General features: G+C 41.4%; 1 protein-coding gene across 1 annotated transcript in view; it reads left to right on the top strand.

Moving 5' to 3' along the window:
* The first annotated feature begins 314 nt into the window (after positions 1 to 314).
* The window catches only part of SUSD4 (sushi domain containing 4), a 73,157-nt gene continuing 50,405 nt past the window's right edge, over positions 315 to 23,066 (top strand). Inside the window, exon 1 of the mRNA XM_050893110.1 lies at positions 315 to 447. Coding sequence (XP_050749067.1) covers positions 315 to 447 — 133 coding nt within the window. The remainder of the gene's footprint in view (positions 448 to 23,066) is intronic.

The following is a 23,066-nucleotide window of genomic DNA, read 5'->3' on the forward strand; positions in this document are numbered from 1 at the left end:
GGAGGCGGCGGCGGCAGCAGCCGCGGAGGTGCCCGCCGGCGCTGGCGGGGGGACCCCCGCAGGTAGCGGCGGCGGGGCGGAGGGTGCGGCGGGGCAGCGCGGGGCCGCACGGCCGGGGGAGCTGCGGGGCCGGGAGGGCGGCGGGGCGGGCGGCTGCGTGCCCCACGGGGCGGGCGGGGAGGGGGTGGGGGGGCGGTGCGGGGCAGCCGCGCCGCGGGTTGCGGGGGCGGCGGGGGCGACCCGCGGAGCCGGCGCTGAGCCCCGGGCACCGGCGAGGCGGAGCGGCTCTCTCGTTGCAGGCGGCGGCGAACCGGATGCCTTTGGCGGGCAGAAGATGTGTCATGGGAAGCAGGCGAGCGGCGGCGGTGCCCTCCCGGCGGCGGGCGCTGGCCGCGGCGCTGTGGCTGCAGCTGGCGCTGAGCCTCGGCCCGGGGCTGGCGGCGGGCGGTGAGTGAGGGGCCCCGGCCCCGGCCCCCTCCTCCGCCCGAGCCACCCCCCTCCCCTGCCGCCCCCGCAGCCCCGGCCCCGGGGAGGGGGGAGCGGGGAGCGGGGAAACTTCCTCCCCCTGCGCCCTCCGAGGGGAGCGAAGCGCCGCTTCGTCCTGCGCCCCCCCCACCCCACCCCCCCGTCCACCCCTGCAGCCTCCGGGCACCCCGCGTGGGGACCCCCGGGAGGAGGGAGCCTCACCCCGGCCCCTGCTAGGGAGCGGTAGCTCTATGTAAGTACAGCATGATTTTGAAACAGCGTAATTTTTTTTAATTAAGGGGGGGGAAAAAAGAAAAAAGAAAAAAGCCTTCCCCCACCGCGGTCCACTCACGCATCTCTCAGATGACTCTTAGTGCTAAATCCCCATGCAGCTGGGGAAAGCAGAAATTTGGGGAGGAAGCAGCCGATTTGGGTCTGAAAATGCAACGTCCTTCAGCACTCTCCTCGTGGAGAAGCGACCCAGCCTTATTTGGCCTTTTTATTTTAATTACATTTTTACACTATCATTTTAAATTATTGAGCCTGTGAGATATTTTCAGCAGGTACATTTAATTACAAAATTGCTTTAAATTGATTCCGTAATTAGACTTGGATTGCTGGAAAAGTCTGAAAGTAAACTGCTTTGCTGTAAAATGAACTTAGCTGTGATAATGAGAGCAGCTTCACATTTCTACTCCAGCATGGTATTATATATTTGTGTTGGGGGAATAAGCCATTTTATGATTGAATTGCATCACTAATGGCAGACAGAGTCCAATATAAAAATTGCCTGGGCTTCTTCTCATGCCAAACACTTATGCCAAAATTTTCTAACTTGAATGCCTAAGCCCAAGCAGCTCCGATCCAGATGTGTTTTCTGTCACTGAACATAGACTTACAGAAATACGGCTGAACAGGACCTCAAAAGGTCATCTTGTCCATCCTCCTTCTGATGTGATTCAGTCCTAATTTTCTATGTGGAGACGATAATGCCATTTTCCAATAGAAATCCCGTGACTGCAAATGTGATTCCAGCTAAACAAGCTTTTAAACTGTTGCAGTCTCTACGAATCCCTCTTTAGAAATCAATGGCTTTTTTTTCTGCAACTGCGTTACCCTTGGTTTCCTGGCCAGCTTGTGTTTCAGCGTGGTGATGCCATTCTGCCTGTCCTGTGCCTTCCTCGCAACTGGAGTTGTGTGAGCTCCTGTCCTTCTCTAGCCTCCTTCTTATGGCTCCATTCATAAAAATGAGACTGTTCCAAGGCCCCCTCCTCCCCGAGGCTGTGTATATCCCGCAGTTTGTCGGCATTTATTTAGCTGATTAGTGCAAGAGGTTCTTCAAAATATGGTTTATGTCTCCCTTGAATGTAGTAGCTTTCATCACAGCCTGCAATAAATTCTTGTGTGATGTTGATCGTTATTAACACCGCTGCCTTTCACCTTGGTAGTGTAACTAATTCTATATCAAATTCCATTTGTAAGGCATTTTAGGATCTTTCAAGAATTTTTTTTTTTTTTTTGGTCCAGAGCCTAGGAAAAGACAACACACTGAATGATTGTGCATGGGTAAAATAACCAGTGAAAAATATTCATTGCTGTTCTTAAGTTATTATTGCTATTGTTTTCCAGTGTGGTTGTGCTTGGAAGTTAGGCACTGTATAAATACCGGTAAATGTACAGATCTTTCATGTGGTAGAATATATGGTTGTTGGGGTTTTTTCACCCTGAGTCATTCGAGTGGTAAAAATAATGAGCTTTGTAATTAGAACAGAGGACTGTAAATTAGGATCCCTCCTATTTTAGGCTCTGTTATATCTGTGAGTGAGCTTACTGTGCTTACACAGCTTGCTGTGAAGGCTCAGCTTTTGGCTCCCCAGCCTGTGACCCAGAGCTTAAGAACTTGTAAGCAGCCGTTGACATGGACCAAAGTTGTGGTTTCCCGGGACCTTTGAATATTTCGTTTCTGGAGGACTCTCGTTTTATGGATGTGCGTATCCAGACAGAAGGCACCCGGCATTACTGACTGCTTTGGAAAATGTAGCCCCAATCTCTTTCTATCTTCTCATTATCTGTTAAATAAGGATAATCATACTTCTCTCAGAGATTTGAAAAGAGCTTTGATGACATTTAATGAAAATACTATGGAGGTGGAAAGAATTTGTTTCAAAAGCTTTAGAAAAACAGCAGTGACAATACGCTGAAATAAAAACTATCTCACATATTAAAAAATGAAAATGAATAGTTTAGGGTTATTTTTTCTACAAAGCAATCCACGGCTTACATTTTGGATCCCATTTATAGCTTCCTCCCTTCCTTAGCTGATACCAGGGTTTGGCTCCTGTAATAATCCTGTCATGACTTGTGTGACTCCTTCTATTTTATATCTGACTAAGCTCTATTGATTGTCACGTTCTACCATTTCACCCCAAATCAATACTACTTATAACTCTTTTTTTTCTTGTCAATAACCCTACAGAGAATAACTCTGTTTATTACATTCTGACTTTCTCAAAAGTGGATCTAGCAGAAAATTTGCTGTAGAAGTGAACTCAAATGAACAAACCTTTCAGCTATCAATATACCTCATTCCTCCCTGATGTATTTAACTCTGCTGATACCAAATCTCTCATACTTCAGCTTGTGGCTTTCAGCTAATCATCTTTGTTTATCTTGCTTTTTGCTATAATTCCGTAGTGTAGGAAAAAAAAAAAGAAAGAAAATAAGAAAGTAGGAGCAAGGTGGGAAGGCTAGTAAGAGGAAAAATGAAATGCGCAAGTGGATGGAGCTGATGACGTTATTTCAGAGTTTTAAGGCATTGTACAGAGTTTACTGTTAAACCTGTAATATGGAGAGAATAGCTGTAAGAATATATTTTTACATATATTTCAAATTCCTGGAATTATATTAAAATGGGGGGGGGGGAGGATCTAAAAGAAGAGGGAGAAAAAAAGTTCAGTAAGCTTCTGGTTTTGAGGTTTGTTATGTGGCCTTAGAATTTTGTCATTGTACCCGGACGTCTCCTGGGCGCATGTCTGCTTTATTGTCCTAGGTCAGTTGAGTGAGCTCTGTTCTTCTGCAGTGTCTTCTGCACGGCCCCATGGAGAGGCTCAGGACTGCGACACGCATCTCCGTAGGCTTGGATGGGGCCGTGAGCTGTCACCTCATCTTGCCTCCTGGCCTCAAGCAGGGTCAGGTGTACTCGTGTTCTTCTTGCAAGACGTTTGTTTAATCTTCTTCCTAAAAAATCTCCACTTCTCCTTTAAGCACCCTCTGCCAGTGCTTCATCAGCCTTTACGCTAGAAAGTTTTTCCTAATGTCTAACCTGAAGCATCCTTCCTGCTGTTTAAGCCTGCTATTTCCCATCTTGTTCAGGGCAGACATTCAGCAGAGCTGCTGCTCCTCAGCTTTCTGGCTGTCTTTTGTGTTCTGTTCCATCTCTTTGGTCTTCTGCTACAGAACTGCAGACTCCAGTTCCTCCAAAGACTGGATGGCTCCAGTTTCTCCAAACTTTTCCTAAGTCTACATCATACTTTCTAGACTGCTGGTCATTCAGACCATGAGCTTGCTCCCATGGAGCCATGTCCCTGTGGAATACACTGCTCAGCAGCCTTCCCAGTGCTGAACAGAGCTGAGGGATAGCTGCCCATGCCTTAGAGGCTCTGCTCCTGTTCAGACATCCTGGGTACCTTTGCCGTCATTATATGATGATGCTGGTTTATATTCAGCTTCTGATTCCCTGTAGCTCCCAGGCTTGTTCCTGCTGGGCTGCTACCTGGGCCGGTTGTTCCCATCCCGTGTTGCTGCTTTTTTTGGCATTGCAATCAATTTGCTGCGTTTCCCTGGTCGCATGTCCTGCAGGCAACATCCCTTCACATCGGTGGGTGCTTTTAAGATGGAAGGTGCTATACATCAGGTGTGACAGTAAAGAAATCTGACATGTTGTGAAACATTCAAACTTTATATTGAATATTAGTGATACCATGCAGAATAGTGGTGGGTTTTTTCCTAGACCAAAGCTGAATTTTTACTGCTCTGTGATTTCATTGCATTTGATTGAAGTCTTGGTTATGCCTTGGTTATAGTATCTAACGACTGCATTTGGATGTAGTTAATACCAAAACCACATCCCTCAGGTTTCTGAGAACGGTGGACTTGTTTCCTTGGGGTAATAAAAATTTTTGTGTGTGCTGATGATGCAGGCCCACCATAGGGCTTACTTTTTGTCAACCTGCAGTTGTTTTTGGCCAGAGAAGCCAGCCGAAGATTCCCCCTAACTGCCTTGCATACATTTCTGATTTTACAAAGAAGGTTTTCTGAAAAATCAGAATGTTTTCTGATACCCTCTCACTAAGTCTGTAGTTAATGTATTTTACTCACTCCCTCTCAGTGTGTCTGCTTCGCTTGTCAAGCAAAACAGACATTTCAGCCTTGAGTTCTCTGTACATTTGATGAAATCATCAGTTATTTTGCAGGATTGTTTTTAACCTCCAGCTTACTGGAGAAGCTCAGTATTTTGGCAGGAACAGATTTTTCCCACCGTGACATGATCTTATTCTCAATCCTGGATCTGCCTCGTACAACCTCCGTTTCCCTCTCTGCAGACTTAAGTTAGCAGTTAAGTACCATTTTGTAGCCGTTCTGATTGCAAGTGGCAAGGCCAGTGACATCACAGGATGGCAGCTCATCATTTGTCTTAGTGGCACATCCTTCTGCCTACAGCCTTGCGAGAGGTGGGCATATTTGATAGATTAATCTTAAATTGGTTTCTTAGCACCCTGCAAGAAGGAGGTTTATCCCTGATTTACCATGGGATTTGGAGACTGAGGTTAACTTGGCTTCTCTGTTTTGCTCCCTTACTCCCAGAATTACAGTAGAGTATCTTTGATCTCTGTATTAGGGATGATTACAAGTTCAGAAGAATGAACTAATTATGCTATGCTTGATTTTCTCATCTGTAAAGCAGATAAGTGATGTATTTCACGGGCATGTTATGAGGTAGTTTGAGAACCTCCCAAAGAAAATGTTACAGAAGTGAGAAATAGGGATATTAACAAAGTATAAACTAAAGTTTACCAAAGTTGAAGGTTCTTTAACATTCATGATTTTTGTTGTTCTTGTTGTGTGGATTAATAATTAAATATTCTTACCAGAATTAGGAAGATATTATCTTTTTTGACTTTTACAGCTTCTTATGGGTTTTTTCTACAGCGTTGATCATGTACTCCAGTTTTTTCCAAATATTGTCTACCTCTGTTTGTGATTCATTTTTTTTTACAACAAAATACACATTATTAAAAGTAGAAAACCTTGCACTCGTGCTGTGCATTTTAGTGAGGTTTTAGGCATGAAAAGGACAAGAAAGTGTGGCCCGAATTCGTATTTGCTATATGCCAGTGCAAATGTGAATGAAAAACTGGGCTGCACTTAGTGGTGAACATAACTTAGTCAGAAAATGAGCTCAAGGGATAAAGTGGTGTAGTGTGTACAATTTGATTCAGTAAGTGTAAAAATTTGCTTTGCTAACATATTAAGGGGACTGAAGGTACATGTATCTTACCAAATTCAGCAATTTAACTGTGAAACCAACATCTCCTCACTTGGTTTTACATCTCCTCAGGTGCTTTCTTCGACGTGGCACAAGCATAGCATTATGAAACCAATTACAGGCTGTACATCTACTAGATTTCACAGTGGAGTGGTTTCTAGCAGCAGTTTTTAATGTCCACGCTTGCCTTCTGACTGTCTTACCCCATTGCTTCTGTCGACACCGAGTTTGGCTGCCTCTTTTTCAGAGGGGGCTCCCAATGGCTTTTCCTGAACAGCTGGGCTGCTGATGGGATTTATCTGAATCGAGGTGTTTCTTTCTCCACGTACTGAAAACAGTGGAAGAGGTTGTTGGTGCCATCTGTGCTCACTGAGCTCCTGTGGGGAAAATGTGTCGGACGTGTTTTCACGCTCCTGATGGTGACCCCTGAATCGTATCAACTTTTAAACTGGGTAGTGTCCATCCTGGGTTGCTCTTCTGCTCATTAGTAAGGGATTATACAAAGCTTTTGCTCTGTAGGGAAGTTCCAGAATTTATCAGAAACATTTCTGTATTAAACAAGCCTTGTTTTTGTCAGTATATGACCAACTTTAGAAAGTAATATATGGGGCTTTTCTGCCAGTGCCACTACTTACTTTAGCTAAGCATATCATATTAAAAGAAAAAAAACCCATAATTTGACAAACATTCTTGCTTGTGTTAGGTGATAAAAATGTGACTTTTTAAAATATAGCCCTTCTCATCCATAGAGTTCAAAGCACTTTTTGTAAAGGAAAATAAGTTTTATTAAGTCCCTTCATAGATGGGGAAATGACTACAGAAAGATTAAATGACTTAAAGACGCGTTTCATGTAAGAAACAGATCTTGCCATAGACTGGGAAGAGATCCTCTGGATCTTTGTCCAGCACTTTCTTCTGTAAATAGAATTTAGGGAAATTCCTAATCCACATTAGTATGATACAGCCTTTATAATAGGATTTTTTGGCTGTGACTCTCTTCTAACTGAAATGAGCAGCAAATTTCCTATTCACATAAATTGCTACTTAAGCAAATCACAGAGGGAGTTTTTCCAGTGTGGTTTATTTGCCTTACTCCTTTATGTCTGAGATAGCACATGGCATTTTTCCAGACACTGAAAACATCTTCTTCTGAATAATAAAAAATAAGAAAATGTTATAAGTTAGAGTTGAGCACTGAAAAACGGTATCATGCAGTTTCTCATAATGCAAAGCACATATGAATAGGAATGATATTTCTGCCTTGCTCGATCATGTGATTGGTGATCATAGTTTACATGAAAGGGCGACATTAGAAAAGCATTGCATGTGATTTTTAAATAATTCTAACATACTTGAGCAGTTAGAGAGGAGAAGAGCACTGCATGACCAGGTAGCTCCATGCAGACTGTGGCATGAGTGCCATTGCCTTATACTGCCCATTGCAGTTTAGAAATCGGTGGATGTATACTGCGCTCCTGTAAAAAATGGGTTCAGCTTACAACTGTTTGCTCATAAAAACATAAGGTGTAATGTAAAGGACATAGGAGGATGAAATAGGTATAGTGCATGGTCCCTCGCTGTTTCATTTGCTTGCTGCAGGTGGTGAAGCTGGGCAAAATGCAGAGCAGGGAAGCATACCAGGGCTAAGGGTGCAGCAGAGTTTCTGTGTAAAGCCAAATTCTGCACTTTGTAAAAATTTACAAAATCTGCAAAAAAAAAAAAGTTTGCTTGGAAACTGAAAAGAAGAGACAGGGCTTACAATAGATTGAAGAAGAAAATAGGTTAGGTTACTAAGGGTTAGATTATGTAGAAGTTGGGTTATCAAGGATATCGTGAGATGATAGTGTCCTAAAAATAAACTCTCTTGTGCACTGCTAAAGAAAAAGCAGGATACAGCACGCACATGAATCAGAGGAAGCGTTGTATCACTGGACTCCCATTCCAGAGACCTAGAGAACACGCTAAAAAGAAGAGGTTGTCTTTGAAAATGCATAGCCTTCAGATCTTCTCTTTTGGTACTGCAGAAAGGCAGCAGCACACGTAGTTGTTGATCTCTTAGGAGACTGAAGAGCACCATACAGATTCAAGAGAAAAGCTCCCATATGTGCTGGGAGGGAGCAGAAGATGCTCAGAAGTGGAAGCCTGTAAACATGGTGTCCTGTTCTCACTTCTGTCATTAGCACCAGTGAATGTGTATACTAAAAAAACTATGGAACAAAAAATTCATTTCAATCTTTCTGAAGGTGAGACAGTAGACTTGAAAGCAAAGTCACAGAAATAGGACTGGAAAAGACCTCAGAAGCACCTGTAGTTCATCCTGCTGCCCAGAGCAGAACCCGCATACATACCTCAGGGAAGTTATAATTCAAGACTTTATGTTGGAAACTCTACAATCTCCCTGAGTATCTATCCCAGTGCTTCACTCTCTTAACCATTGAAAAGGTTTTTCTGAAGTCTAATTTGAATCTTCTTTGCTGTAACATAGGACTCTCTGAGGATTTACGTCTCTAGTGTGGGAATCCCAAGTGTTCCTCCACTGTGCTGCCTGTTGGTGCAAATCCACCAGTGCTGTGTCTTTGGCCATCCTGACTGCTGCTACCACTTCCCTGGGTCAGAGTGGGAAGAATCGTGACTGCTCCAGCCCAGCAAAGTGTCTCTGAAAAGTTAGATGTTAGTTAACAGCCTGGGAGCTAAAGTTTAGCTGTAACTGCCATATGTTCATATGTTGCTACCAACATAGAAGGAGCCGTTGTGATTCTTCATGGTGGAAATTACATTTTTCTAGTTTAGTTAAGGTCACAGCTAAGTTTGTATTTAACACGAGATCAGATATCTTACCAGCAGCTATCAAAAAGGTCAGCTTTGCCTTGCTAGTTTGGAAGGGCTTGCAAGGATTTTCCAAAGTCACAATTGGAAAGAATCAAGAGTAAATCTCAGAGCCCTCCTATAAAAGATGCTTATTTACACAGTCTGTTCTCCTTGGGGATATTAGACCAACTCTTTGTGCTTCATCGTGATATAAACAGTATGGTTATTGCCACACTAAATTGCACCCAAGTGAATTTGTGTTTTACTTCTGTAGACTGAGTGAAGTTGTATATACTGAATAGCCCCATGGTAATAGATTAGATCCACACAAAAGCCAGTCAGTAGCTTAAGACTTCCATGTGTGTTTGCAAATAAAAAATTTTAACTGGAATTTTTAGAAGCAGCTACTTACAGCTGTCACCTCCAGTGCCTCACTTCCCATTCCCAGTAAAATGGGTGCTGATGGTGGGTATCCAGAAAGATTGTGTCATTCAGGAATCTGGAGTGGCACAGGAAGAGGTGGGGGATATTAGAGAGTGTGTGGGAAGGAGTTGCTTTTTTAGGCTAAAATGGAAGTTTGAGAGATTTAGAGCAATGTTAAGAGCTGAATTAGCAAAAGGAGGACTGCGATGGCATGGGGATTGAAGTCAACAGGACTACTTGCTTGGGTAAATCTTTTAGCTGTAAGAACTTCATGGCATAGAGTATGTCTTCTATATCTATTTCTAATACTCTGTGTAAGCCTACCATGCTATTCCTGTGTTTGTGTAATAATGATTTGTATTCTGAAAGCCATGGGTACTTATGAGACAGACAGTCATTTTTCTGTATCTCTCCACTTAGTTGACATTTTTAGGGATATTTTGTTCACATCATATTACTCAGAGAAAACACAAATGATCCACTTAGAAATGAAAATAAATAATAAATAATTTGGTCTCCTGTAAATTGGACTTATGAAATAACTTGATTGCAGTTACCAGCTTTGCAGTAATCTTGAAGGAATTAAGATAAAATGGTGTTATCATGAGCAATAGTAAAAATGAGAATACACAGACATTTGTCTTCGTCTTGTAAAATGCAGGACATCCTTCTCTCCTCTGAAGGGGGACCATGTCCCCCAAAAAGTACAGTCACAGCCATTCTGGGGGAGCACCGCACTGCTGTGACTGCAACACTAACTCCCGCTCTATCCCTCCTTAGCTTCAGAGATAATCGTCCTGGGCAGTTCTTTCCATCGCTGACTCATACAAGCACATGCTCTCTTTTTTGCACTCCTTTTTTGCTCCCTTCTCTGAGGCCTGAGGTTCTTCTACGAGGCCAGGGAAGAAGCATGGAGGATACAACCTCTCTTTTCATTAAATGTAACTCCAGGTTAATACCACCTGGAGTTACGGGGATGAGCTGGAGCGTATGACATGGTTGTGACAGCACAGCCCTCTCACCCCCCATGGCTGTAGCTAGCCCAGCTGCAGTCATCTGGTGTCCCACCTCCCTTTGAGCTCCTCAGCAAGCCCTTCAGTCACAGCAGCAGGCAAGAAACAAAACAAATAAGCCCTACTTCTGGCTAGAAGCATCAATGGTGTAGATTTATCAGAAGCAACAAAATCCTTAATTTATACACCTTACTGTGATTACACGCCTCTTTTATGCCTTGTGTGCCCCTATGCAAATTATACTGCTGTAGTCTGGTCTTTTGACAGCATTCAGATACCTCTCCCAGTGCAGTACCCACATTTTAAAACTCTCCCTCTCTCTCTGCTATATGATTCATGTCCCAAAGAGCAGGGTTGTTGTTTCAGGCTTTAGCCCCTTCTCTTTTTGAAGAATGACAATCAGAAATGGTTGCCCAGATGGAAGAATCCATCTTCAAATCTCGCAGAGCCATTCACTGCCGATAGCCTGTGCGTCATCTGTCACTGTTGCCCTTATCCAGTGCATCTGTCTTAGAGATCAGCACAAGAAAGGTACTGTCTAGGACTGATTTTGTCAAGATTAGGCTGGTTTGCAGAGGCTAGGATATTTTAGTCCAAAGGGAATATCCCAGTGAAAATATTCACCAAACAAAATATACGAATTATTGCGGAATGTGCGTAGACGAAGCCCAACTCCATTATACCTATGATCTCTTTGAAATTGGGTCATGATAGGACACACCACTGCACGCCAGCTGTAAGAGGTGCAGTGGAAGAAATTGTAGGAAAGGGCACATGGACTAGCAGGGGCATCTGGTTATAAAGGAGGGGTGAAGGAGGGGTACATAACTGTCTTCATATGCACCCATGCACTAATGCACTTAAGCATGCTCTTATTAATCTTATGGGGGGGGTGGCGGCGTCGGGGGGTGAGAGAGAGAGATGTATGCATATATGCTGGATAAGAGTAAGAAACTAAAAAAAAACCCAGCAATGAAATTGTAAAAAATCTACTACTCTCTTTGACAGTCATTTCAAGGTTCTTGTGCTTGTTCTTAACTTTCACAAGGTTGCTTTTTACACTGCAGAATGGATGAGCGTTGCCCCTGATGCTTGGGTGCAAAATGATATTGGATTCATGTGAGGGATGGAGAGTAGAATAGTGTTGCGTGTATTTAGATTCTATTTCATTTTTATTTCATACACAGTAACATTACAGAGAAAGGACTTCATTCCTCATTTCAAAAAGAAAACCGTCAGATAAATTGCATTCACTGTGGGGAGAGGAATTTTGTGAAAACCAGGGTGGAAGATGCCTTTTTGCAGTAGCCTTGATGTGATAGGAGGTGTGTTTCCTGGATGCTACTAATAGGTGCATTTTTTAACTCTGGGTTCTGCACGTGGTAGAGTTTTCTTGGTTCTTCCAACAGGCTGTCTAAGAAACCTTGTACTTAGAGCAAGTAGATCTATGCAGTTCAGAAAGTTAGTATGTCGGCAAGGCCAAGTTTATGGGGATCTAACTTGATAAAGCAGACTGAAAAAAATTGTATTTAAAACATTTTTTTAGAATGCTAGCATTATTAGAATATTAAAAAAAATAAGGGGGCACTCATTTAAAGTAGCTCAGGATTATGTCAGCTAAAGAGATTTTGCTGCAGTGCATTAGTATCGCAGGTAAGTGATTCATTACATTTGCCGTTCTGGCCTGTTTAAAGCTGCGATTTAAAAATGCAAACTGTCAGAGGAAATAGTTACAAATCTGATCTGAACTCTGATTATTATTTTTTCCAAGGAAACAATGTAACAGCTCCCCGTTGCAACTGTGTAGTCATCTTAGCATTTGCTGTTTATGGTCACTTTTTGCCATACTTAATCTCAGTTTAATTCTTCAGTTGTTTTGATGGAGAGGAAAAAGTCCTTTGATAGTGTATCTATACATATATTGTTAGAAAAAACTATTTTCCATATGCCAATTTTTTCTGTCTTTGCAGTCAAGTGATTCTGTTATCATAAAATCTCCTCTGAAGTACAAAACCAAAGCAGTTCGGGGAGCTGCAGCAGCATTTCAGGAGCCAATGAGACTGGCAACTTACCGTGAATGTTAACATGATACTGTTATTTGTTAGCTTGGAAATACCATTTGCTGGTTTTTCCCTGATCCAAACATCTTTGGAAACAGGATGATGTAGGGATTTTCCTATTCATCAGCTTTCCATTTCTTCTGTGAATTTCCTTTCTCGCTCCGAGGCAGTCATTCAGGCCATGGGGGCTCTGATTGCTAGCAGCGCTGCCAAATTTCCTACAAGAGCAAATTTGGATCCTCGGTTTTATCTCCTGCACTTGACCTTGGGAATGAAGGAGGTAGGGGTGAGTGGAAGTTGTATGAGATGAAGAGATTTGGCCTTATGAAACAGTTCTAAAACAATGCCTCACCTCAGTTTACATGCAGGGATGAAGAAAATCCCGTAATTCTAGAACACAAGATGAAGCTGGTCCTTCTGATTGGATATACAGCCTCTCCTTTCAGCATCTGAACACCACTCATTCTTGCTCCCTTACAGCCTTGTCAGTCCATACTTATCTCCTCCTATTTCAAAAGTACTTACCTGAAAATAAAACAAACAGGTGGACTGGTGCCTTTTCTGGGAGATTCTCTGGGAAGCTACAAGGCACTTAAAAAATGTTTAATGTGTTTCTTTTGTAATTTGGCTCTTGTGCAGCCTTCTACAGATCATCTGGTCTATCTGTCTAGATCAGCTAGCTTTTAAAAAAAATCTTCACAAACACTTTATAACCATTTGCCTTGATCTGAAATACCAAAAAAAGACAGAAAAAAAAAAAAGACAGGGATGTACTAGATGGGGAAAAAAGGGATTGAGGGATGTATTATTCAGAGGTTTATGTATAGCTTCCCTTTTCTTCCTAGTTGTAATGGTAATTTCAGTCTTGACTCTCTTATTGAACTTGACTGTATTGATTTCGTTTATTCCTGAACTATCCTACTGAATTTTGAAACCAAGGGCTGGTCGGTGCCAAATTCCCGAGTGCTCATGTCCTTACTATCATTTCATGATCCGTGGTAGGAAGGGAGTGATTCTGTACATATAAGCCTAATGACCTGAATTTGTAAAGCTAAATAGCAACACTGCTACTGGCATGACTCACTATTATTTTTAGCTCTGAAGGGGAGACAGTGGAGCAAAGGTTCATCTTTCCACACCAGCTGCATCTTTTGTTGAACAATCTGATATAGCTGAGAGGTTTAACCTTCATGTTTCTGTTTTTAACCAGACTTCTGCAAGATGTTATGCATCTGTTTGGTTTCTTTTCATAATAGGCTCGCTCCTTGAGAGAATGGCTCTCTGCTGTTCTTGTACGGTATGGGTCCTTGCTTAGTATTTCTAAGGACAGAGACTTTGCAACTTGAACTATTGCTAGAAACAGCCAAAGTAGAAAAGATGACTGATTTAACTGAAACAGCAACGCAGAAGTCTTTGGCTCGGGTTTGTGCTAGTCAAAGCATAAACATTTTCTCTATTTCTCTTCAGAATGCTAATTATTTTATGTTCAAAGAGTAATTTTCAGAGGTGAAATGTTTGGTAGTACCGATACAATAAAGGAAGAATCACATTTTCCTGTAGGATAACTGGTCCAGATTCAGTTTGGAAAATTACACTGATTTCTGAAAGCTTTTGCTCCTAGTCTTCTAGAGTGCTGCAAAGCCTAGCAGGTTGCATGGCCTCTGCGTTCCTGCCAGGTTTACCTGGGAAATTAACTGGTCATTAAAATCCCCTGTGGCACCCAAGCAGTTCCAGTTTCTAACACTGAATTTCTAAGTAAAGGTGAGTGGTGGTACTGTCAGATTTGGAATTTCTTCCAAACATGCTTACCTCTTAAAAAAGCAGTTAAGTGACTTTGGAGGTTAAGAACTGCTTTTGAATTGGCTTAGGCACTGAAATAAACTTCAAGTCCATAAACCTTCAGTGAAACAAAGGCCCTGAGCTACTGTGAAGGTACAGGACAGACCAGAGAGGTGCTACTGCCTTTGGATACTTGCTAAGAGTATGACCAAAGCAAAAACTTTCATTCAGATTATATGGGGTTTAGGTCTTAGACTGTAGCTCATAATGGTGATGCAGCATATTTGATAAGGAGATTACTGCTTGTACGTTAAGTTGAAGAAAAGATTTTTTTTTTTTAATCACAGTGGGAAACTGCACATACAGAAACCTTTTCCTGGAAAAAAACTTACCAGTATTTAAATCTAATTTGAATTATTTCTTAAGAAGGACATATGATGGTGAATGTCAACGGAGTGATACTAGTATGTTCTCTGTAATCAAGCCTCGTTGTGCTACATATGGAAGATTTATCTGAGCCAAAAAGGGAAGTGAGGGCAAAGAATAAGCAATATGGGGGAAGAATGTACCTTGCATTATCAGGGGATTGCAAACTCCGATAAATTAAGACACAGAGATTTTGTCAAAGCAGTCAGGTATGTAAGTTTAAAGCTTGCTCTAGGCAGTTTTAACTTAGCCAGCACTTCTAGCAGCTGATAACCTAAAGTGACACTGACCTTGGCAGACTTACAAGGGTAAGCTTTGCACAGAGATGAACTATTTCTTGATCAGTTGCTCAAGTATATGAGGCATAGTCCAGCATTCCTTCATTATTGATTATGGATGTTTGTTTTATCCCAGAACAAACATACTGATTGCAGAGAGTGGAAGTAGAATCAGTGTCTCTGTATATTTGAGCTCTTCTGTATCCATTATATGATATCCTGGGGCATTGTGATGCCACTGAGCTTATGCTATGCCTCTCTCTCCTTGCTTTTTTGACTCATTCCTTTTTAAAGCTGTAATGCATGGAATAGGAAATACTGGTTTTGTTCAGTAACTACCTGCACAATCAGGCTTTTTTGCTGGATTGTCTTTTTCCTGGCCTTGTTGCGTTCATGTCCAGGGGATGCTTCATGTCCTTTGCTTGTGGACATGCAATTGCAATTGCACAGGTAGTTTTCAAGTATCATAAGTGGCTGCTTTGAGGTTGTCAGTGTTTAGAGACACAGCGGGGGCAATTTAGCCACAACGTCACTATTTTTAATCCATCCTCTGTGTACTGAATCACTGTACCTCTTGCTAAATCTGTCAGGGTCCGTGGGTGTTAAATGCTGCTAGGATGTAAATCCTTTTTCTTGTGAGGAGCTACCCAGACTCAGGAAATAAAGTGCCACAGTGGGAACAGAGCTCGGTTGTACCCTCCTTATGCTAATTGTAGTGGTTTCTATTAGCAGAATTGGGCAGCTCTGGAGTCACACCATAACCCATGCCCTTTTCTGGAAGGTCATAAATTGTGACCCAGTGGACAGAGCCTTTTGGTTTCTTGGACTAACAGAATGCTGTCAATGCCAAAAGTCCCACAGATATTCTCATTTTAGGCTTAATATTTTAAAATGCCTGTGATTAAAAAAAAAAAACAGAACAAAAAAACAGCACCAAAATGTTATCTGATACCTTAGGGAATGTGACAGCTGAAGTGTCCCTTCTAGGTCTTCTGTTGAGTGACTTGCTGGGTTCAGAGATACTTTTGCACATGCTACTTTGCCCATCTGTTCTCCCTGCTTTCTCAGATCCCCTGAGCAGGCAGAGAAGCAAAACTCAGAAGACTTCTGTTCTCTCTCCTCTTCAGAGAAAAGAAATTGTGTCAACTGCAATACACTGCTTGGATGCAAAAAACCTGAGCCGGCAGGAAAAAAACCCAGATAGTATCCCTGACGTGTAAGGCTGGTTGCAGAAGGGCTCCCATCTACCTTGGTTTTAGCAGTGGTCATTGAGTTACAGACCTGGATGCGAACATTTTTGGACAGCTGTGTTTTTTGTTTGTTTGTTCCTCTGTTAGACATTTAAATAAAGGATGCAATACTGTGGTGAGAAATGGCTTAATTTATATCATTTTCTTTAACAGCATGGCCTTTAAGGCAATAACATGTTGTAAGACTCAAGCTCTTTGTGAGCTAAATCTCTGTTGACAGCACATGATTGATTCAATTTTGCAGATGGGACAGATTTCCTTGTTGTGTCTCAACCTGTCTTTTGATTACTTGCACACAGACCTAGCCACTGACAAACCAAAAATGTTAATATGGATGAATGCTTACACATACGCCTTACACATATGTGAACGCCCACTCCTTTATGCATTGCTTGAGGAAAAAATATACTTGTACACAATAATCTTGTTCTTTATACATGTGTAATACAGAATGCAAAGTTATGCAGCCAGAAATAGGAGCAGGGGTTTGAAAAGTTGACTTGTAAAAAAATGGAAAATGAATATTGAATGGTTGTATATTCAAGAGGGCTGAGTACAACAGGGATTTGTACTTGATCATCGATCCTTCTTCCTCCAATAGGTCATCAGTTGTTAGCTCCAAATCTGAAGTTGCTTTCACCTGAAGGCCTTCTCTTACTGTACTCTTATGGGGTACCTATCTGTCTCATAGACCCAGGTCACTTGACACTAATTCCTAATAACTGCTGTCAGTTTTGAAGGAAAAGCCAGTACTGAACAGGCAAAGAGAGTGAGTTGTTCTCCTGTCCCTGAAAGTTTTACATTTAGCAGCCAGTTGTCACACAAGGCTGCTGCTGTGGCCTCTCCTATGTGTTTTGTGAATGTTACCTGGTTCAGCAAAGACCACAGGAGTTATGCTTTGGATTGTATTAGAAGCACAATGTCACAATTAACTAGAGGAATTCAGTTTCCAAATTTTCCTTGTAGGATCATACTTCTAGAGATACTGTATAGATATTGAAAGCATTTTAAAATATAAAATTTAGCTCACTTTTCAATTTTCTTTACCTTAACCTTAATGCCAATTTAGAAATTGATATTTCTGTTCAATAGACTTCTGTTGTAGTAGGCTAACACCTATGCAGCAAAATTTTTCTGCCCTCCCTGATCCTGTAACTTATAAAACTGAGCAGGGGGGAACCTTGGTCTCTCTGAAGGTCATATTGTGACCACAGTTTATTTGGACAACTGATGGCTTGTGTTTCTTTTAGGTTCCAGAGTTTGTCCTCTAAGCATTTATTTTCCCATTTAATGTAAAATCTTTGCCTGGGGCTGAGCCCTGACACATGAGGTGGCATCCCAAGATCAAACATTATTAACATAAAAAGAAGCACTGGAGACCACCGGTTTAATCAAAGGACTTCATTTTCAGAGGTGGTCTACCCCAAATTTCTAGTAAAATTCCATGAAAGTTGTGATTTTGTACCATCTTTGGAAACTGGATCCTGATCTAAGACACCTTAATCATATGGCACCATTAGTGGGGAATGACTTCGGGCCACTGTACTGAAATCTCTTTAAAATGTGACCATCTGCCCACTGTTCTGCAAAGGCAGGAAATATTAATTACAGAATATTCTGACAGCTCTGGATTTGTAACACAGCTGAATTTGGCCCATTATATTTACAAAATTGATGTTGATCAGAATTTATGTAGATGAAAAACTACATAGCTAAATAGCACTTTGTTTTCTGAACTGTTTTACCTTTGTATAAGAATATTAGACAAAAGGAGTATATTTTAAAAAGACATTCAGTACTAATTTGCATGAAAATGGTACTGTTGCTACAGGGTTTATTATGAACTGTTATATAAATAATCTGCTTTTAAACAGACTCTAAATATCTATTTATGCAATGTAGCAGTTAGAAAAGTTAGTATGTATTTTAAGACTGACAGTAGCTTACTGTGTTCAACATCTTTGGTTTGTACAGCAGAACATTTTTCACTTAACAACATATTTAAAAAAACAAAGCAAATACAAAGAGACATACTGTGCGCACGCACTGTATTTAAATATAAAGTTCAAGTTGCATAATGAGTCAGCTACAACCAGGAAAATATTAAATCTGACAGTTTGTTAGTAAATGTTCTCCTATGCCTATATGTTATAAAGGATATTTGTCAATAGATAATGCTGTATATGCTACGAGTTGCATGAACCAAGACAAAAAGATTTCTAAATAGATGAATTAAATTTTTAAGAACTGGAACTACACAGCAGAGCTACAGTCTGATCCCCTTAGCCAAGGCCATGAGAGGACTCATCTTTTCTTCAGCCACACTGTTCAGTTCTGCTTACTCCATCTGCAAAACTGCCCACAGACTTGGGTGCCTGCTAAACAAGGGCAGTGCCTATATCATCTTGCTCTTTTAGCAGTAGTGGCTCTTAATGTTGTCCTCTTGCTTTTGAGTCCAGCTCCTGACTCTTGGCTTTGTCCTCTGCATGCTGACTCTGAACTGAGAACCTCTACCACAGCCGCTGGGTGAGGTCATATATCCCACGACATTCACTGAAAATTTATCTTCTCTTTTTGTACAGGAGAGAATTGAATCTTATCAAACTACACCAGGGAGATGTTTTCAAAGCAGAAGACTAGCTGTGTGATCTGATCCTATTTGAATGTCTGAGAGCAATGTTTTAAATCAGGGTAGTGCAAGCTGAGCTCTCCACTTTAAGTCTCATGTTTGACTCATCAACACTTCATAGTCAACTGTAACGAATTCCACTGCCGGGCCTAGTCTAAAGTACTTTTTTTTGCTATTTGTGCATCTACATCCAAGTCTGGTATTATGCAGGCACACATTTTAAAGGGGAGTTCATCTTCAGATAGTTACAAAACCTGTTAGTCAGCTTGGGGCCGACCAGATGGAAAGCAGCTCTGCAGAGAAGGAGCTTGGGGTCCTGGTGGACAGCAAGCTGACCACGAGCCAGCAATGTGCCCTTGCAGCAAAGGCCAACAGCATCATGGCCTGCATTAGGAAGAGAGAGAGACTGGGGCATGTTTCATGTGAGGAGAGGCTGAGAGAGCTGAGACTGTTCAGCCTGCAGAAGAGAAGGCTCAGGGGAGGTCTTATTGATGTATAAAATAACCTGAAGGGAGAGGGCAAAGAAGCCAGAGCCAGGCTCTTTCCAGTGGTGCCCAGTGGCAGCACAAGAGGCAATGGGCACAAACTGAAACACAGGAGGTTTCCTCTGAACATCAGGAAACACTATTTCACTGTGAGGGTGACTGAGCACTGGTTGTCCAGAGAGGTGGTGGAATCTCCATCTGTGGAGATATTCAAAACCTGACTGGATACAGTCCAGGGCAGCCTGCTTTAGCTGACCCTGTTTGAGCTGGGGCATTGGACTAGATGATCACAAGGTCCCTTCCAACCTCAGCTGTTCTGTTATTCTGTGATATACCACATATCAGCACACATCAGAGGAAGCCTTCGTATCAGATTTGTCTATCAGTCCTGTCAAGGACACGGGAAGTGTGTGAGACACACTCCGTTATACAGACATTATATAGTTGTGGAATGACTGAATATGATGTGCCGGGCATGTCCAAAGCACATGGACTTGCGGCAAGTTGGGTGCAAGGCTGAGGTGTGTTCCTAACATAAAGAAGCAGCTGAAGATCTGAGATCTGCTATTGGATTTTTTTAAGTGTATCCAACAAGATTTGTATGTATAGTACACACATGTGGACATTTTTGCTCATGTTCAAGAGCCTGAATGATTTCAGCCTGAAAATATAGCCTAAGAAATACTTAATTCTGGCAGCATGTAATCTACCTTTCCTCCCCTTTCTTTCATATCGATTCTAACTTCAGTCCAGAATGAATGTAGTACTTGATCAAGGTGAAACAATTTAGCAACCCTTTCAATACAGAGTTAAAGGTCTATAGTGCAATGTAAGTAAAGGGAATGACCGTTAGAAAATAAAAAAACTATAGAGACATTATGTATGGCAGTGCTATTGTGGTCTGTTATTACTATTATCATCACTGTTATTGCTATTATGACTGACATAGTTGTTTTTAACATAGTCTGGCTACTATCCTCAGCTGAAATTAGGAAGAGTTTGTTGCATTGGTGTCTTTATGAACACACAACATGACCGTATGGTGCCTTGGCGCAAGTAGGACCAAACTGCTAAGGCACAGCTCACATTCTTCAGTGTCCTTGTGTTGCTGCTTTCATTATAGGAACAGATGGCTTAGCAGGAGTGTTCCCCGCTTGGTTAAAACAAAGATGCAGAAGGTCATATGAACTGGCTTTTATTGGAATATGCTGGCTATTACAGTTAGGTGTTGTTTAACAATCAATCCTAGATTTACTCCTCCTCCAATGCACTGACAGGATCAAAGGTCTCTCAAGTGCGGGAAGCATATACAATACAGAAATGAATTGAATGGTTTTAAGAAGTAAGATGCAAAATGACTGATTTCATAGATATATATGTGTTTTGAGACATTTCTTCCATATCTGATTCTGAACATGTAGAGACAACATTTTCGTTGTATAGCAATAAAATGACTGCTCTGTTGGCAGCAATCTCATAGTTGCTTACATAAAAGCCACGATGGCCTTGAAACCTTGAATCTGGACAGAGAGATAAAGAAACAGTTATATTTTAAGCTCCTGATTCAGTGACCTTAGTTCAACAGTGACAAAAGATTGCTGCCATCTAAATAGATATTAAATGACCTCACAAATGTAAAATGGATTTTTCAGTTGCTCAGGTGTCTGCATCACACATGGTCTCTTCGTGACCTTTCACAATCTCAGCAGAGATGCCAGTTTTGGATGAGATCTTGGAAGTTGAACTGTGCTTGGTTGTAGAAGTTAACTGCTTGGGGCTGGAGGGGTGCTGCTGGGGCCATGGAATAAATTTGCAATCCCCCTCTACTAAGTGTACTGTTATTTTACTTTCTAGCAATTTAAATCCATGCCAAAAGGAAAATCCTTTTTATGCTTTTTAGACTATATTCACTGATGTTTGCTCACTGTATTTTGGCCTTGTATGTATGCTACTAGATGTAGGCTAATTTATGTTGGCATGTGATTGCTTGCTGTACTTGTTCCTGAAATTGGGGGGGAAATGCTAGGAACAGATCTGCAAAGTGATTTTATCTCATTTTCTCCTTTCTCCTTTATTGCTTTTGCACTGGATTGATCTACATTCTTTTCTTTGTTCTGACATGTATTTCTTGGTCTCTTAATTTTCTGCATAAAACTTAAATAGTTACTCACTGATCCATATATATATCTCAAAAGGTGAAAGAGGTCAGTGAAGAGACTAATGACAAGAGGGAGAGGAAAGGTGCATTTGAAAATATGTTTCTAGTTTGATTAGATTTTGCTCCTGGTTCTAAATATAAAATCTTTGCAAACTTTTAACTCCTGCAACCTTGTTAGGTTATATTCCCAATCAATTGAATCTTCTGGCCAGCATGCCATTAAATGGACATTTTCTAGTTCATAATTGTAGTAGAGACAATACAGCAGGCTTTGTGAGGAAGGCCTTGTGTGACTGCGAGATGGTCCATTTTTTATAATTATCTTAATTGGTCTAGCAAAATATATTTATTTTCCCTACAATTGTTGCATTGGTGTATCCTGAAGGCAATCACAGCTACAACAGTATTACTGCTGCTCTGAAAGTCACAGCTGAATATGTCAGTGGGAGTCAAAGCAAAAGGTGCAATAGAAATGTTATGAATTATTATTAAGATACAGGAGAAAGCTCTGCAGGGAGGAACTGGAACATCTTGGGAAATGGTCTGCAGTCAGCCAGCTGGGAAAGCTGGAGACAGAATGTTAATAGAAATGTTGTTTTTAAAAATCACCATGACATCAACATTTATATCAAGTGCCTTGTGCTGGAGCTGGTTATATAACTGTGATTATATTAGGTGTGATGAGCAGCTGTGTAGTCGAGAGGGGCTGTGCTGTGTTGGGGAAGGTGGAGTTGGTAGTGATGCCTGTAGCTAAGGCTGCTTCAGTAGGAATCCTTGTTTTCAGTGACCTATAACTTTATAACCATTTAGCTGAAATTTTCCATGCTTGTTTTATCTCTGGCTTCGTAGCTTTGGATTTCAGGAAATGTTAGAACAAATTTTTAAAATACCTAATTGTGCCCAATGTGTTACTTTTTGCACTAATTAATTATCAGAGTTTGCAAGTGCTCAAAAGGCATTTAGGTGTTTGCAAAAGTATCTCAGTATTCCTACGCTGCACATTATCCTACCCCACGCATTTGGAGCTTCAGGTTGCAGGACAGAGGTGTAGCCTCCCCTTTGTAACCTAAGGGAAGGAGTAACTGGGCTTGAGTCTGAGGCAGGAGCTACCCTTTTGCCCAGAAGAGTGTTGGTCAGAACGGAGCCACATGAAGGAAAGCATCAGTTTGCCTTCTTAAAGTCATACTCAGTTAAAGTTAAAGACATATTAGAAGAGGTTGAAAGGACATTGGACTGCAAAAACCCTCAGGTTACAAAATGCTGAAGTTAGGCTCGCTCATATGGCCATTGTTCCAGTCCTCTTATATCTGAGCCCATTATAGACATTTGTGATCTTTCTCAAGACTATAAATTATTTTAACCCAGGTTGCCTGTTTAGAGTTATTTCAGATATGTGAAAGAAAGATAGCTTCAAATGATCAGTGTTACCAGTATGGGTTCCAGTGGGATATTTACTTCAGTTATGGAAAAAAAAAATGCAGAACTGAAGTCCCCTAGCATACAAGAGAAGCATCTTGAGAGAGTATGGTAAGTACCATACCTCATCTAACAATCGATCTGGTATTTGCTTGGCAACATTTTCCTTCATTAGTAGGAAGAGAAAGGGAAATGTCCCAGTTCCAGCCTAAGTAAACTAAAACATAAGTTCTTGTCATTGTGAAGTAAAGCCCCTCTGGCAAAATTTCTTGTTTAGAAGGATGACAGTTAAGAATAACAACATATAAAGATCTTATATGGCGAGCATCTT

This window comes from Gymnogyps californianus, chromosome 3 (genome assembly GCF_018139145.2).
Source record: "Gymnogyps californianus isolate 813 chromosome 3, ASM1813914v2, whole genome shotgun sequence".
Taxonomy (NCBI): domain Eukaryota; kingdom Metazoa; phylum Chordata; class Aves; order Accipitriformes; family Cathartidae; genus Gymnogyps; species Gymnogyps californianus.